The sequence below is a fragment of the Rhea americana genome, unplaced genomic scaffold (genome assembly GCF_003343005.1).
Source record: "Rhea americana isolate MKP2758 unplaced genomic scaffold, rheAme1 scaffold_242, whole genome shotgun sequence".
NCBI classification, from domain to species: Eukaryota; Metazoa; Chordata; class Aves; order Rheiformes; family Rheidae; genus Rhea; species Rhea americana.
The window spans coordinates 958,184-975,859 of NW_028186360.1; the positions used below are offsets into that span (position 1 = coordinate 958,184).

Sequence of the window (17,676 nt, forward strand, 5' to 3'; positions counted from 1 at the left end):
CCAAAAAGTCCTCAGGCAGAGGGAAAGGAGCTCTTCCCCTGAACTGATACTGACCCAYCCGATTGCTTGATATTGCTCACATTCTCCTGCTTAACTGCAGCCCACAAGTATTTCTGATGAATGAGGCACTAATTGTGCAGCCTGACTCCCACAGCCACGAGAAAAACCTTTGAATGACATGTAACGTGTTTGTTGAATTGACCCCTTGTCTTCGTGGAAATAGTAACGTTCAACAACAACAAAACCCCAGAAAGAAAAAAAGCCACCACTGTTCCTCTTCATTTTAATGAGTGTGGTTTAGGGGTGAAAGTAAGGTTATTTTATTTCATACCGAGAATGCCAGCTGTGGGGCGCGTCAGGCACCTGATGGGAAGTGTCCAATACTCATGCAAGTAACTGTGCTCATACAAAGCATGGAACAGGTAATTTCTGAACAAGGGGGGAACTTTAACTTACACACGAGAAACATTTTATTTGCTAGTTTTTAACAGTGTCTTTGTTTTAAAAGCATCTATTGGAAACAAGATAACCAAATTGATTTGCACAACCATACAGAAATTCATCTCTTTTTCCTATGGCTATATGTCTAATATGTTACATACAGAAGGCTGGATTCATTAGCACCACTAAAATAGCTGATTTTTTTTTTCAATTCCTGTGACAAACTGTTTGCTTGAATCAAGAAGTTTGAGTTCCTTAACACGTATTCTTTTAAAAATAAAGCTGGTGCTCTATGTAGATTAAAGAATTTTGCACTGTTCAAGAAACTTTATTGGCCAATATGTCTTTTATATCTATTTAATGTGGGGGCAAAATATAAAAAGCTTAAAAATGTAACAAAAAACACTGATCAGAAATACTGCCATGAGTTATTAAAACATTTCTTGCAAGTCAGCAAAATATGGCTTGGAAGGCTGCTATCCTCCCTTTTTGATGAGATACTTTTTTTTTCTTTTTCTTTTTTTCTGAAGGCTCATGAGTACGGATTTTTACAAAAAGGTGAAATACAGATTAATTTTCACGAATCTGACCCTTACATATCTATAGCGTCCAAATGCTGCTATATGTAGTTTTCTTCCTCATGTGACACTACTTGAGAGGAACTGATTTATAACTTAAAAAAAGAAAAAAAAATAGTATTTTTGCCAACCAGCCTTTGCAGGCACTGTATTTGCAATAGTGGTTTAAAAAAAAAATTGCAATAAATCTTCATCTCACAAAGTTTTCTGCAACCATCTGTTGAGAAGTCTGCACTAGCTTGGACTAAGCCTCACCTCTAGATATTTCCCTTATTCTTCCTCAGGGTTAAAATTGCAGTTTTAACGATGACATTAGCTTCCTCCATGGGAGAGAAACTGGGAAGCTGCACAGAACGCCCCCCCGGGCGGCTCAGCTACCGTGTTTCGGGGGAAAGCTTTCGACCGCCTCGATCCCRCAAGCTGCACGTTAAAAACCTTCCCGCGGCTGCGGGTTTGCAGCCAGGAGGCAGCGGGAAAAGCGAGGGCGGCCGCAGCCCTGAGTCCCCCCGCGAGGTTCCTCTCGCCGGGGCTCCCCTCCGCGCCAGCGGCCCCCGCGCGAGCCCTCGGCCCCGGTCGCTGGAAAGCCCTGAGGCAGGGATACGGCTCTGAACTCGCCCCCGGCTCCCCATCCACCAGGACGTTAGGGTGCTGATGGGCTCTTTTCTTTTTTTCCTACAGCGACAGCAAACATTTATAGTGACACATAAAGGAATATATTATATATTTATATAAATATATAAAATATTTATATAAAATATATAAATAAATACACATACAAAATACGGCATTACTTTCCAAGAGAGATGTTACATTTCACAGGCTGCTTTTCCTTATCCAAGTTTCATTGTCATACAGGATTTGTCATAAAGTTCAACAAACAGCCTCAAATCGGTGCCAAAGACTTCCTCGTGTGAAAGCATCGCATTATCAGCACAAAACCAACACGCTTGTGATTAAAAGGACATGTAACACCACGGCAGAGAACCAGTTCAAATATTTCAACCCGATGGTTCTTACTCTACGCCCGGAGGCRGGCAAACGCCTTCCGCCAGCGTCAAAGGAAGCAACGATCGTGCGGCAGCGCAAAACGAAGCGCGCYGGTCTCAAAGCGGGGTCCGCAATCCCCCACCTTGCTGGCACTCGCTTGAACAGACATTCCTCGCCCCAAATATGTGCTTTGGTAGAGCATACTGAGACAACAGAGATTAGATACAGGCTCTTAAAAAATAAATAAGCAAACAGAAAGAGTCGYACTGCAATGGCAACTTTTTGTCCATGAGTATTTTATGCTAACATGGGCAGTTCTGAAGGAACAAGGAAATTTAAGCCCTGTTGCACTAACTGAAGCAAAGGACAGACAGAAGGATGCTTTACAGAGAGCTTCAGTGCAACTGTCAATTCTTTCCAGTGGCATAATTCAGTGATGGTTGTGTTAGAAATACCAATAAAATGGGGGGAAAAAACCACACTTAAAAAAATTATCTTGGTATTTGTAGCTATCTCAAATGAGGAAATTTAACCTCTTCTGGAAATACTTTCTTCACTCCATAAATCCATTTCCATCATCTATAATAGATCAGTGTGTATGCATATGAATCTATACATAGCTGTAAATCATCCCATCCCCTCACTTTCTCTTTGCATACATAAGTTTACGCTAAWATTATCGTGTAATATTTGGTATTCACATGTTACATTTAAATAAAGTTTATTAAAAAACAATTATATTAAATACAGACTAACAGAATATTCATAATATATTTTACAGAAAAAATAGCCATGTCTTTATTTTAGAAATACGTTTCTTTAAAAAGTTCTTTGAGATTTTTATAAAACATTTTACCCGTGAAGATAAGTTTCCCGTCAGACCTGTAAAAAAGCTTAAACTTTAAATCCTTGCGGTTTTGTTGTTGTTGTTGTTTTAATACTTTTACAAGCTTACAATCTATAAATTCTTTAAAATAAAACACAGTATCTTTCGGGATCAAATTGGTCACAGGCCGTTCTTTAAAAAGTCAGTGGAGACTCCCTGAATCCATTCTGAAGTGCCTTTTTTTTCTTTTTTCTTTTTTTTTTCTTTCTGGGTATCAATAGTGCAGATTTACTTGGGAAGTCAGAGCTCCCTACACGTGCTACAGGGAGCCCGAAGCGTGTCAGTGGTGGGGTGCAGCTGCGGAGTCCACACAGCCAGCGGATCCCCCGGCAAGGCAGGAGGCAGGATGCAGAGCTCCACGTGCAATGCAGTCCACGGTGTTTGCCCAGCCCCTCCAAGGTCTCCGATACATCGAACTGCCACGCRCAGGCGCCAGAAGAGACAGCCTCTACCTCCTCACTTGCTTTCCAAGTTATAGCAGTGGACGTCTCCCTTTCCTTTTCCATCGTATCCAGGAAGCGGCTGTCCGTATTTATCCACGCACCAGCAATAACCTCTTTTTCGGCCTTTGGATGGGCGGCACTGAAACAGAACGTAAAACCCAGTTAGTTTTATTTCTTTGCTCTGCTTTACACTGCAAGGATTGCTACTCATTTCATAGTTGCATTAACTGTATCTTGGTCATATCTGACATTGCTGCTGTTAAGTAGAAGCTGTGTTTCCACCACAAAGCAGGACAGGATAAAGCCACTGTCTCCATCAGAACACTATTTTGGGTTTAATTATCTCACAATAAACCTGCTCTAAGAACTGCCCSCAAAACCCCAGTCTTTTGAACTGCTCCCTATTAGACTAGGCGGCACAGTTGTCCTCTGCTGAACAAGGACTATTTACAAGARTATGGGCTGATGACTGGGACCCTTCTTTGGAAAAGAAGGCCCACAGATTTGTTCTGCGCTAAAGCACAGGTTTGGCAAAGACAGCTCTTGCAGCAAYAAACACCCGTAGCTTGCATCTGCTTTCCGGAGGAATTTCAGTACTGTAGTTGACATTTATTAACAGATACATAATCCCTCTGTAACGGAGTTATCACTTCAACAACTGCTAGGTATATATTAGAACTTTACATGTGTATTTTCCTATAAATAATGTTGCTTATGTATTAGGTCTATAACCTAAGGCAACTTTAGAAGTCAGTTGCCTAGTGAAATCTGCTAACAATACTAACCAATCTGAAACTACCGTTAAACAAGAAAATAAGTGGACAAAAACTTCAGAAATAATAATGCACTAAATAAATAGATAAACAGGTCTACCATGAACTAACTAATCGTCTCCCCAAGAAACCAGAGTGATAAAAAAAACAGACTAAAGGARATAACATCCTGCAGGGTATATTCTTCATGTAACTCTGGGCCCAGCTCAGCCTACAGGTACCTCTGAGACTCTGCAAGGTTGTCACCTACACAAAGGGTGAAYCCACTCCTCTGCACAGACATGGACGTCTTACTATGTTTTCCATGGTCAACMTCCTGGCTGAGACAGAGACTCCACCTATGTCAACTGAAGATTTGAGGTTTGACAATAGAGGGCTCACTGCAGATGCTAACAGAAAAGATCACTGAGTCAGGATAGACATTCAAAGCAGGAGGTGACACAAGCCTACCAAACCTTCCAAAGTTTGCAACTGGATCTGTTGTACTGTGAACTTGAAGCAAGAACAGGCCAGACAGGCTGAAGCCACTTATGCCCTTCAATACTCTAAAAGCTATCATACRAGCAAGACTAGATTAGATGATTATTTATATAATTCTTCCACTTTGAGAATTTTACTTGGAGCATGGAACTACTTTTTCAAAAGACAACAGTAGCCTATGCATATACCTTGTGATTCTCAAACTACGTGTCACCTCTGAGATTACTCTCTCAGCAATTAAAGCATTTCTGAAGTGTAGGTTGGGTACTGGCCATGGGTTTACCACAGGCCAGCTAAACTTTGCCATTACCACTCAACTGCACTGTTCTCCAGAGCCTCATACAGGTGCCTGCTCTCTCATGTGATATGGCCATGCTCACAAAACAAAGTATCTTTTCCAGGTGCAGGCACACTGGGAAACACCAATTAAGTGCTGGGCCTCACATACTGCCAAAAGTATCGGACCCTTTCCACCTCCAGTTCAGGATCTGAGGATAGGACAGAAATGTGAATATGCGCAAATCCTGGGACTGGCCACACCAGCAGATTGGCCCCTGAGCCTATTAATTTGTGGCAGCAGAGATTAACACAGACAGACATCACTAGGAACTTGTGAGACAGGAACAAATCATGTATTAGAAAAAAAAAAAATCTTGAACTTGCCACCAYAATGGGACCCCAAGTTTCCACAGCCCTTGCAAAGATCATTTTGCTAGGCAGACTCCTCTGCCCCTAGAATGTTTGCTTCTATCTTTCTTATTCTATTTTAGAGTACATGAAATAACGTGGATCACCACAACTGAAAATAAATCTACCTTTGTGCTACATTTTTGAGTAGGAAGTCTAATGCAGAAATAATAGTGCCTTCTTTTCTTTGGATTTGCTGTCCTTCCTCAATAGTCCTATGTGAATGAATGGCAATTCTGACAGTAGGATTATAAGATCAGGCTTAAAGTAAATATTGGCTTATTTTAAGAGAAGGTGAAGAAGTACAAGCCTATTGAGAGAAGAGAAACATTAATAATTTGCTAAACTATATGGTTAGTTGTATTTGAGTTCTGGCTATCTGTTCAGTTCGTTTTCCAAAGCAAACCTTTACATATGAAATCAATGTATGCTTTATTTTGTTTCATGAGCCTGACTAGGGCTTGCAAATGTTCTCTAGGATTTCAGTGAACAGCTGCCCAAAGTTCACTAAAGTCAATGGGCAGTTTTTCTTTAACTTCAGTGGTGGCTGGATTAGACTCTAGCTGAAGTTGTATTAACATTTAGCACCTTAAATTCTTCATGTGCAGAATGAAGTAATTCATAAACAAAAGCCTTTGCATGATCTAAATTTTACAGATAAGGAAACTGAGGCAGAAATTCTGAGGTTGTTTTTCCCAAGACCACAAGCACAGACAGAGCCAGAATTAGAAGGCAGGGTTTCTGGCTGCCAGCCTGGTGCTCGGGCGATGAAACTACACTTCTACTAATAATAGTAACACATCTTCCCCTTTTAGAAGTACTATATGAAGTATGTTACACAACTCTCGCTGATTCACAGGCTTGCATCACTGTCAAAACAAATGATCAATTAAAGTTATCTCACACAGTTGAGGGTGACGATCGCTTTTCACAGTCACATAATCAATTTTTGGAATTAAATATTATCACAGAGTTAGTCTGCAGGAACATATTCTTTACTATTAAGAATTTWTTTATTTCTTTTGGACAATCCATTTGAGAAAATGAAGCCCCTTAGACCATGCGAATTAGAGCTCTGCAGCTGAAATAACATTCTGTCTGTGAGGAAACAGAGAAATAATTTACCTTTTCCAATCTGTGATAYTGTACTACCTGCTCAGTCATGCTGTCAATAGCAGAGCACTTGTGGWTCAAAGGGGACGCTTTTATCCCGAGATGGCTAGCTTGCATTCGCTACTGAAACGATGGATAATTCACAATAACAACAACAACAAAAAAATCACTCTTCTGAATTTTGTACTCCATGTAAACTTCAAGGCTCCACTCAGCTCTTATATGTGACTTCAGAAGCTCAAAAGAGCTGGAAAACTGCCCAAGCAGTGGAGCCAATAATTACTTCTGATAGAAACACCAGCTGCCAGCTTTATGCCACCTGCCTCTCGGTCTTCCGCAAAGAAGTGGCGCAGAGGCATTCTTGGGGCACAGCAAAGCATATGGTATCCCACTTAATTCCTGGTCAGCGCAGAAGTCTCCATGGAGCTACAATTGTGATATCTTGGAACAGACTGCAGACAGCCTTGACGTACACCTCAGGCCGTTTTGGCTCCTGTCAAGCCCAACTTTGTTTTCAGTGGAACATTGCCAACTCACGTTTACGTGAATATCTGGCTCCAGTAGAAGAGTATGGGGCAATTCGAAGATAATTCTAATTTCATTAAAACTTTTTTTTTCATGCTGGAGGCAGAAACGTGCCTGTATAAACATATTTCATGTAAATACACCTTCACACCACAGTTGTATAGTACAGCCTTACATGGGTGATTTGTTAAGATAAAGAAATCTAAATTTTAATAGGTCTGATTTTTTAAAAGAAGTTTATATATAAACACCATGTCTGAAATATTGTTCTTGCTGTAGCTTGACAGATAAATTTATGCTCTTAAAATCTGTCTCACTTATGAAAATTACCCCCTATGGTGGTTCCTGAAAAGTCAATTTCCAGACAACCACAAAGGTCATGAAAAACAGCTGCTTTCAACTTGGTTGGAAGTGCAAATGACCAGGAAGGCAGATTATACTAACATGCAAAGTGCCTCATGAATGAGACAGAGTAGTCATAATTTATCAGATTCCTCCTGTCGCACACACACCTACATCATCATTCTACTCCTTCTAAAGTACATCTCTTTAGGTTTTGGCCTGCAGTGCATTGCCTGGTTCTGTATTGAGATATCTGTATATTGGACTACATGTGTACATGCATCCACAAAACATACAATTTGTCTTTGAAAAAGTAATTTATTTAAGAGCATGCATTAATGTGAACTTGTCTATCACAATTCCCTTGAGATATGACATTAAATCAAGGCATGAGGACCCATTATTTTGTAAATCACTATGTAATTTAACCCAGTGTAGTTCCAGTCCTCAGGAGCTGACTGCACAAGGAGGAGAAACAGATCTATCTGCCTGTGAAACAGTGTGTGGGGTCACATAGTCCAAAGATGAGCCAAGGAGAAAATACAGTGGTTCTGACTCCTAATACCTGATCCAAACATTCAACAATACAATACTGTGAGTACTGCTGTATGGCAGTGAAGCTGTTTTGGGAAGGAATTAACTATTTTATCAGGCTTTAACCTACCCATGACAGCACTTTGTGAAGACTGCACAGGAATTGTGCACTGAAACGAACATCCAACCACAGAACTTCACAGATCCAGGAAAGTGGCCAGTGTTTCCAGAATTAAAAATGCCTACTTCGTGAGCTCTTCTTTGATGGCCTTATTGTCTCTTTCCTGACATTATTCCGAATTTTGTTGTCTCAGTGGGATATAATTGAACTACRGATCAAATGCTGCTAATAATAGCAATGAAGAATATCAATGAAATAGCCTAGCATTCTGTTACTCAGTTCGACACCTGCTTACAGTTCCCAAAATATCAGACCTATATTTTGATGCTCCAGAAAGAAAAACAAATGAATACAATCATTGTGCTGTCTCATGGACAGTGAATCCAGTCTGGCCAGGAGTCACTTATTTCTTAAATTGATTCTTTTTTCCTGGCAATTAATTTTAGAAGGGCAACATAAATACATTGTTTTTCATTTCATCCTGTGCTCCCTAAGATTTACATGATATGAAGGCCTGCATCAAGGGTTGATTCAAGTTATTTGAAGTTGGCTCTTTTAGAAGAGGAGAACTCAAATTGCATTTAACGTAGAATACATGAGCTTTACCTGGGAGAATCTCTTAGAAGATCCTGAGCTGTCTTAAACTACCACTGCRACTTGTGTAACTTGGCACACCATTTGACAAGGCTAGCCACGTATGAAACTGCCCCTGCATCTTTGCTGCCCCAACAGACTGTTACATTTAGTGCAGGAACCTTTCCTAAAGCACTTCCAAAGTCTCCAAATAGACTGAATACTACCCAGACTGCAAAAGCATGTCTTTGTTTCACATTATCATCTTATCCAGGAGTAAAGACTAAGAATGGCATGAGGGTATACTATCCTTATTTCCTCTCCAAAAAAAAAAAAAAAAAAAAAAAAAGAAAAAGAAAAATAGAAAGGAAGAGTGCACGAGCACCTCAGTGGCAGAACTATCACTGCACGTAATGCACCTTGACACGTTTGTTGTGGATCTAATTTATTATCCATGCACCAGAGTGCGCAAACCTTACTGCTGATGAAGCAAAGCCCTTAGAACCTAAAGACAGATGAAAGATCGACTGAACAAAGTAAATATCAATCTGTGGTCTTCTGTACTACCTACTGGAGGATAAGGACTATGATTCACTTGTGCGTCTTGAATGTAATTAAATTATATGCTGTTCTAAAGTAGCTACGTAAATGCTTCTGGGCACAGCCACAAAGCACAGGGCTAGCCTTGCTCCGCAGAGCAGCTCGTGCAGAAGTCCACAGCATTTTCTGAACAAATGCAGGCAGGGGTTTGAGTATCACTGGCAGCTCATCTACGCACAACGGCACGAGAATTGACGTGGGGGATTCAAAACTCCAGGCAAGGAAAAGAAACTCTCCCTGCCGGGGAGTATCACCACCTGCTCGGGAAAAGCTCGGGCGGACAGACGAGCTCGGYAGCGTGTAGCCAAGGTCAAACTGCAGAGTCACTGCAGGACCGATGGCAAAAGCGAATATTGGGACCCACAGCGCCTGTTGCGAACACCCCACCTGACACTGTTTGCTTATTGCAGAGCTCAAGGAAAAAACAGAAAAGGAAAGACTATTTCTAAGAAAGCRGGAAGCCAAAAAATAGAGGGACACCTTTCTTCAAACGAGGTYGTCTGGTCTGAGATTGGCCTCTCACCTCCACCTAAGAAACTGCATTAGCTAATAGCACGTTGAGTAAGTCACTCCTGCAGTTACCAGAGATACAAAGGAGGCGGCTGACTTATGTAAACCCAAATGGCAGACAAAAGATGGYCCACAAAAAAAATCCCTCCTTACAGAGGCCTGCCGTGAGGAAAATCTTAAAGAATCTTTGAAATTSAAGAATTGCTTGAATTACACCAAGAAATACATTTGGGGACAGGACACTGACTAAATACTGGGATTATACGACAYGTGTACACTAAGCAAAGGATTCGATATGATATAATTTGCACTGCTTCAAGTTCCGGAATGAGCTTCAAGGGCAGCACTGAGTGGAGAGCGATGCAGTCGTTCAATCCGGACCCAGCTACAGCAGGAATACCTGCCGTTTGGGTCTGCATTTGTCAAGAAAGGTCACAACCCCAGAGCCAAATGCAAATRGAAAACCAAAGAGGGCCGAGAAGCCACCCTTGCTGCAGAGTAACTACTAAATGTATCACTTTCATGATAACATGACCTGGATTTGGAAGTGATCTGTGCAGCATATAAAGGGCAGATATATGCCTTTCTCAAGTTGCTTTTTGTAATATGATCTAACCCAGTTCTTCTAGGAACTCTCAGGCAGCTATTTACAATTCAAAGCATTGATCTATTGCAGTCATATGGTGACTGCAACATTTAGCTCTGTGGGTTGTTACAGAGGCATTGCTTTTTTTAAACTGAAGGGCATTAGTATCTAGGACAACAGCCAACCCATGTGTGATTAGGTATGAAGTTTCACAAATTAATCTGTTGTCATGACCAACAGCAAATAAAAACACTGTCCCCACTTGACAAGGTTCAGTGCTGTAAGATCAGGTCCTAAAAGTGGGATTAAATGAGTACCTCAGTAAAATGCTATGCAACGCCTTCAGCAAAAATGCATAAAAAGTAAAATGTATTCCCTGAAATGACTAAGACACTGTACTTACTTGCTTTTTCTTGTAGAACCCCTTCTTGTCGCAATTTGGAATATGGAAACCCCTAGGACTCAAGACATTCAGGATCTTYAGGTGGTTTAATGTGTCTTCCATTTCTCTACGACAGGGACCCTGTTAATGAGGATGGTTTAGAAAGCACAAATGAAATTTCATTCTCAAATGCTGCTTTTCACACAAGAGTTTAGTAAATCTTTTAATCAGAAGAAGCATGAAATCCAAATACTCTATTAAAACAAAGCAATGGTTAGAAATGTCAAAAGCAGACCATTCATAAGTAAAATTTTGAGATTATGCTTTAAGGATAAACTGGTTTCTAAACACTGAATGCCCTATGCTATGCTCAGGCACAGACTGGTATTTCCAGTTGTAATCACAGCCACTTATACCTAAAGGGAAGGCCTAACCAGTGTACAGGTTGATCACACAAACACCTTATTTTGGGAAAGGAGGCAGGGAATTGGAAATAAACCACTCAGTAATTCTTCCTTAATGCCATTTATTTTTGTGGTGATGCTGGATCCAAAAGCCCATATGAAATGGATTTAATTGAAAATGTGCAGTCTTGCACATTGTATATGTATACATAAAAATACTGTGCAACAGTAGCTAAGTAGAGTCTAAGTAATATAACGTTGGACAACGATTCCAGATTTCAGCTGGACCAAACAGATGCAGCCATGCAAATGAATGGTTGCACAYGATATTTTCATGAGATAGGTCAGTCGCTTTTTGCATCAGTTTCTACATCTGCAAAAGGAGGACAATAGTGCGGCTTTAGGACACTGAGATAAAAAGAACTTACAGAAGCACTTTTAAGAGCGTGTCTCAAATGCCAGCTAATTATTTCTCGCTGCAGCCCTTTGAGGTAGGGAGTACAGCGTTACCGGTCCCTTTTTACAGGCAGAAAACCAGGAGCAGAGGAGTTCAAGATGTGCCAGAGGCCAATCTTGCCAAGAAGGCAGTCAGTGTCAGCAGTGGGATTAGAATTCAAGAATTACAGCCTGCAAATTCTGTGCTTAGCTCTGCTCCTGTYTGAGCGTATTATTGACTCAATCCACCAATCCACTCCTTAAACGCAGACCTGAAAAAAATCCTTCACACGGTTACGTGGATTTAAAATGTTTAAGTTGCTGTAACAACACAAAGGCTCATTGGTGCACTTCTTAATTAGTGAAGTAATGGTATTTATACTTTCAAGTAGCAATATTAATAGTTTGCTCATATAAAGTGCCTTTCATCTGAGTGTCTGAAAGCATACAGGCCCAGCAGGCCTACTGAAGTTTAAAACTGATTTTTTTGGTTTGGTTAACAAATACCTTCCTTGCAGCTTTCATACTTTTTCTTTCAGTATCAATCTCACAAGCTCTGAACATGTTCTTTAAACTGCTGCTGCTCTTATTGGCAGCTCCTTAAACGAACAAAACTGCAAACTGTTCAGACGCACTGACTGCAGATCACCCGCTTCCAGAGACCTGGTCCCCAGTTAGGCCTACAGAAAGAGCTACATTTTTTTTTTTTGAAGTAGACTTCAAGTAGGCTTCAGAGAGATCAATATCAAAAGCAAACATACGGACATAGCTAGAAAGGCATTTGCTTACAAAGGCATGTGTCCCAGATGGACTTATTTCTGGTCTTTACAGCCACGAGCGGTTTTGTTAAGCAGTTTTGCGGGCCTTTGCACGTGAGTCCAGACTACCACATWAGGAGAAATGCTTCTGCTGGTTAAGGCCGGGACCTTATTTCCTCAGAGCTACCAAAGCTGATTCCTTTACTATAAAGGGTTTATTTTTATGTTTTTGGAAGAAGGATATGCTGAAACTCAGACACGGAAGTATTTTTACTAGAATAGAGGACAAACTGAGCATGCAGTATTATCAACCTTGCTGTTTTAACTTGCGAGGCCACATCCCCTTCGGACAGAACTTTCTGCTGTATGCTGGTATTGAAACCTTCTTTTGCAGATGGGAAACTGTATCTGGTTCCATCACGCCTCTCCTGATGAAATGCCAAAGCGTACGYGGCAATTATTTTTAACGCCATCCGGCACAGGCACGAGAATAACCAGCTTATCGGCCAAGAAGTTCCCAGACAGCGAGCATCCTCTCCTCCAGGTCACCCGGCAGTCCCCCTGCTGCGCACTGTGCGCTGGTGAGCCATTACCTGTTCATGCAGCGGGACCACACAGTAACTGCGAAGGGAGGCGGCGTTCTGCATGCCGCACAAATACCCGGCCCAAGCTACGTTTCTCTTCCTTGACGTGCGCCACGGAGCGGGAGCACGATACTGCTGAACGGGAAGCCTTTCCCTCTTCTGCCTTATTGCAAGCAAATAATGCTGCTTGCAGCCACGCTTAATGACRATACTGTTAAGCCAATTCTGAACCCTCAAGTACAAATGCGTAATAGTAGGTGTAAAGAACTTCTGCGAAGAATCCACTACCAAAAATCGTATTAAAAGTCAATGTAAACATCAATGCACGAGGTCTCTATGTTTTATGAACATGATCTATTCGGTCTGCTGATCATCTGCATTTGCAAATCTATAGTTTTACTGGTCAAACCAGTATCAGCCAGAATTTCCTAAATGGCTACAATAATTATTACTATCTTCTTTTTTTCTTTTTTTTTAATTTATCTTGTCAAATGCACCACATGCACAGGCGCGCACACACACACACCTGTGTGCACACTCACATGCAGGAAAAGACATTTCTGTTTACAAAAATACTTACATATTCAGTTTCTTGTTTGGATTCAGAAGAGAAATTCAGTGTATCTGTACTTTGCGAATCATATTCCACTTTGTAGCGTTGTGTATTTTTGGCTTGCTCTTTCCTGATGATATCTATTTTGATGTGCTGTGGATGTGACTTGGAATCTGACACCCTGTGAGAGTTTGGGATGGCCTGATTTTCTATGCTACTGGTACTCCGGTCTTCTTCTGAATCACTGGAATTTCCTTCAAGTAGAAAAAAATCAGTGAAGAAGAAATGTTAACCAACTGTCAGTTAAGTCAAGACCACTCAATTAGTCTATATTCTTAACTTTTATTTACAAAATAACGATATATAAAACCATGAACAATTTAGTATTGTGCATGCAACAGCATCTTTACTGCTAAGAACAGTGATGACTTTTATAAATGAAGAAACTCTTTACACTTTGTAAATCTTTAAAGTGCTACTGCATATACACCCTGCCTAATTAATTATTTGAAAGTTCTTCATATTAATTCGATTTCATAACGTTTTTRAATCGCTGATGCTCAGATGTCTTGCTGTTTGCTTTATGCTGAAGTTTTTTGGTTTGCCACCAGATGGGGGCAGCTTTGTACCATGACCTGACAGTTCCCAGGGTTTGGACCTGCATCAGAACTCTGTTAGCAACTTCACCAATGCGGGACATGCAAAGTATCCGAATAATTTATTCCTGACCTAGAGCAGATTTAGTGGAATTTAATTAAATACAACTAACTTGTGGAACTTATTGGTTTTGGTGTGATTGTCTTCCCTGGGAAAGTAATTAAGAAAAAAAGCATTATTAAAAGAAATTCTACCAGGTTGAGTTTGGTGGTTCTAATTAACAATTTTTAACACTGCTTTTCRTTATTAATTTTAGTCCTCAAATTGAATGAGAAAGAAAAAAAAAGTGGTACATTTGCGTTCTTAAACTAYTTAAAATCAGAAATATTTCTAGGTGCACAAAACAGGGAAAAAATCGCCATTCATTCTGTAATGGTGTCAAAGGACAAACATCTGCTTTCATTACGGGCTTTAAAAATATTTTCTCTTTAAACTACCATCCGTAAAAATACAGGAGAAATACTTTTTTCCTAAATACTGCATGAGCACAGTGTTCCTGTACTTTCTGAGGTATTTGTCTACACTGCATTTCTCTCCTAGGAGACTCGCAGTGCAACTGAAACTGGCTGCATTTCCTCCATGGAATATTTTAAGTTCGTATCTTCCTACCCGCTAAGTCACGCTAGTTGCTGCTGCATTTCAGTACCTTGGCTGCTGGCCACTTTTCTTTTCTTTTTCTTAAGGAAATGGTCCTGGGAGTGTACAGTGATAACTGATGTGCAAGGAACATGCTGGAAATCTATATTAAAGTTATACTCGCCAGCTCACTGAAATACCACAAAAGCCAAGAAACTCAGTGTTAAACCTGAAAGGCCATGGTCATGTCGAACCATGGAGTCAAAGTATTTAAACACACAGCTCAGTGGCCCCAGCAATACACAGGCACAGGGGAGGAACAGGAGGAGGAGGAGGAGGGATCAGAGTTAACATCTTGGAGCCAGTGGTTTTAGTGTAGCCACTGCTGGCAATGGACATAATTGACCAGGAAAATCCAACTCCCAGTGCAAATGGATTAAGGAAGTTTAAGTCTTAAGTCTAAATTTCCTGGCTTTTGTGGGTTTAAGTCAGACTCTCAGCGGTATTTGRACATATTTCTGGCGGTTTAATGTCCTGTTTTTGAACAGTGGTATTTTTTTCCACACTCGCAATGAAAYGTGCAAGAGGTGATACAATAGAACGCTAGAAAATCTGGATCTCCTATATATAAATACTATCTGCCTACCAGGTTTTCTGCAATCAGTCCCGTTCATTAGTTTACCAGGTCTACCAAAAATAGGTAGAAAGTATTCTTAACGTGCATTGAATAATCACCAGGCTGGTCATTTCGCGGTTTATTCAGACCCTCATGCCTAGACAGCATTTCTTACATGTGAGTTCTGAACTGGTTTAACGTCACATTTTAATCTGTGAAGCACACTCTGTCAAGTCAGTCCTATAAAACCTGGTGCCATGTTAGCTTTACATCCAGTCCTAATGGAAACAAAAGTGCTCTGTGAAAAAGTTACTTGCCCTCCTTTAGAAAACAGACTAGAAGGGTTGCGTACACACACGACATCATCTCATTTTAGTGTCCAGAAAACTGAACTGTAAATTAAGTCACTATATTTGGAATTAAGAAGCTAGCGTAATGTGCACTGCCCACGCCACTTTTCAGCAATTTCTGTAAATCAGTAATGACAGAAAGWGCAGCATATGATGCAGGACCTAGCTATGTGTCAGGGAGAGGGTCTGGCCCTGCCCCGAAAGCGTGTGTGACAYGCGAATCTCAGTTACTGAGTGCTGGATTTAGAGCTGAAACTCTAGCAGTCCCCCTAAAGAGGCGGGCACAATTCGTTACACGGGTTCAGACTATTTTTCCCTCCTCCAACACGGAGTTTTTGGCATTCAGTCCTTGAACGGGAACTGTAAGGGACCTGCTTTCCACTTTTTAAGCGATCAGAGCTCCAACTGATTTCAAAATAGGCGTGCTCCCCAAGCCAAGAGCGCACAAACAGGAACTCRGCATCTCCACTCTTCGGCTCAAAACGCAAAGATTTTCAGCAGGGAACTAAAGCACAGCTCTGCCTTCCCCTTTCCCAACAGTCATCGTTCCAAAACGATACCTCGTCACTAAACAGTGCCAAGTCCCAGCTACCTGGAGGGAGGCTTCCCCTCGCTTTTTGATTCATCTGAAGGATGAATATGCAAAGCCAAGTTCAGCGGATGAAGGAAGTTGCTCCATGTTCCGATGAGATTTAAAATTTCAATGAGTACCTTTGAACCCTCGCTCATTCAAATTGTCACAGCTTGGGAGCAGCACATAAATAATTATAATAAGGCATCTCCTACTGCYGGAGCAGCCAGTTAGCTGGAGCTCTGGTGCCACTTCCTCTTGCACAGCTAAGGAGAGGCCAGCCAAAGAGTCCCTGCAGCCCAGCAGAAACGCCAGGCTTTTTAAAAACGCAAACAGTGGAAAGCCTTTTGACACACTTTTCTATTAAATAAATGTTAACATACTTGCTGTTGGTTAGCAAACAGTTTAAYGAAATGTTTGCACAGAGGGACTGTGCTTTCTTGATCCGAATCCCAAGTTTCCCTGTCTCTGAAGTTTCCAAATGTGCATGCTAACAGAACTTTTTCCAGCCTTCCCTGTCTCTTAAAACACAAGAAAACATGCTCTACGAACATCTCGTTTACAAGACATGCAAGAGCTATGGGAAAGTTTCGTGGGACCAAACATTTACTTGCAGTGCAAGGGAAAACAGCTTCCTCTTAAAAATACTTTTGTGCAAATGCTTTGTTCTGATTAACCACCTTCCGAGCCAGGGAAGCACTTAACAACTCCCCCTACTCCCCCCTTTTTTGGCGTTTTTTCCTGGGTTTAGCACTGTCCCGAGTTAGAGGCACTGCAGCGCAGGAGTTAGCTCTGGCCTCTCCGATTTCTCGTCCCCTCTTTCTAGGAACTCTCCGGCTAAATCACCAGGATTTAACCTTTTTCCCTCAGCGCTGCGCAGCCCTGCGGACGTGCCAACCCCAAGCACCCATCCGAGCGAAGAGCAACTCCCTCACATTTTTTTTTTTAAGGCAACTCCGCCTCTTTTGCAAGGCTCTAGTTCACACCATCGGTGTTGAAGAAGAAAAAAAGTAGTAATAACATAAAAACAACCTAGAAGGGGAAGGGCGCGAGGGGACAAACTTAGTTTCCTTCCGAAAAAGCATTTCTCTCCTTCCAACGAGCCTGGCCCAGACCCCGGTGCCAGGAGGGCATGTTTTGCGATGGAGAGGGGAGCTCAGGCTCGCTTGGGAGCACCCTAACGCCGAAATCCCGCTCGGGATGCCGAGCCGGGCGACCTTTCCGCAGGAATACGCGTGCAGCAAGCGCGCCCGCACCTCCCCCTCTGCGTGCAACTTACTTTCCGACTTTTATTTTTTTCTCCTTCTGCTTCCTAAACGCGACAGCGGCAGGCATGCAATTCGTGCTTCGGCCCCCCGACCCCCATCCCCGCCGGGGCTCCGCTGCTTACCTGCGGCGTGCGGTCCGGGCAGCAGGAAGGCCCGCAGCTTGCCGCCGGCCGTGGCGTTGGTGCAGAGCCCGCGGCCGTCCAGCAGCGCCTGCAGCGGCCGCGCCTCCTCCGGCCGCGGCTGGCAGCTGAGCCCGGCGCCGCAGCGCTCGCTGTAGATGCCGCAGGGCTGGCCGAGGCGCAGCGCGCAGGTGAGGCAGCAGCCGCAGCCGGGCTCCCGCACC

The 17,676-nt window shown here is 42.1% G+C and overlaps 1 protein-coding gene across 1 annotated transcript; it reads right to left on the reverse strand.

The window, feature by feature from the left end:
- Positions 1–941: 941 nt before the first annotated feature.
- Positions 942–17,675, reverse strand: IGFBP3 (insulin like growth factor binding protein 3; the record flags this gene model as incomplete). The annotated part of the gene is made up of 4 exons (XM_085306626.1): positions 942–3,474; positions 10,583–10,702; positions 13,323–13,549; positions 17,456–17,675. Coding segments are annotated over 4 exons (693 nt in total), but the record flags the coding sequence as incomplete, so codon positions are not given.
- Between the last annotated feature and the right edge of the window lies 1 nt (position 17,676).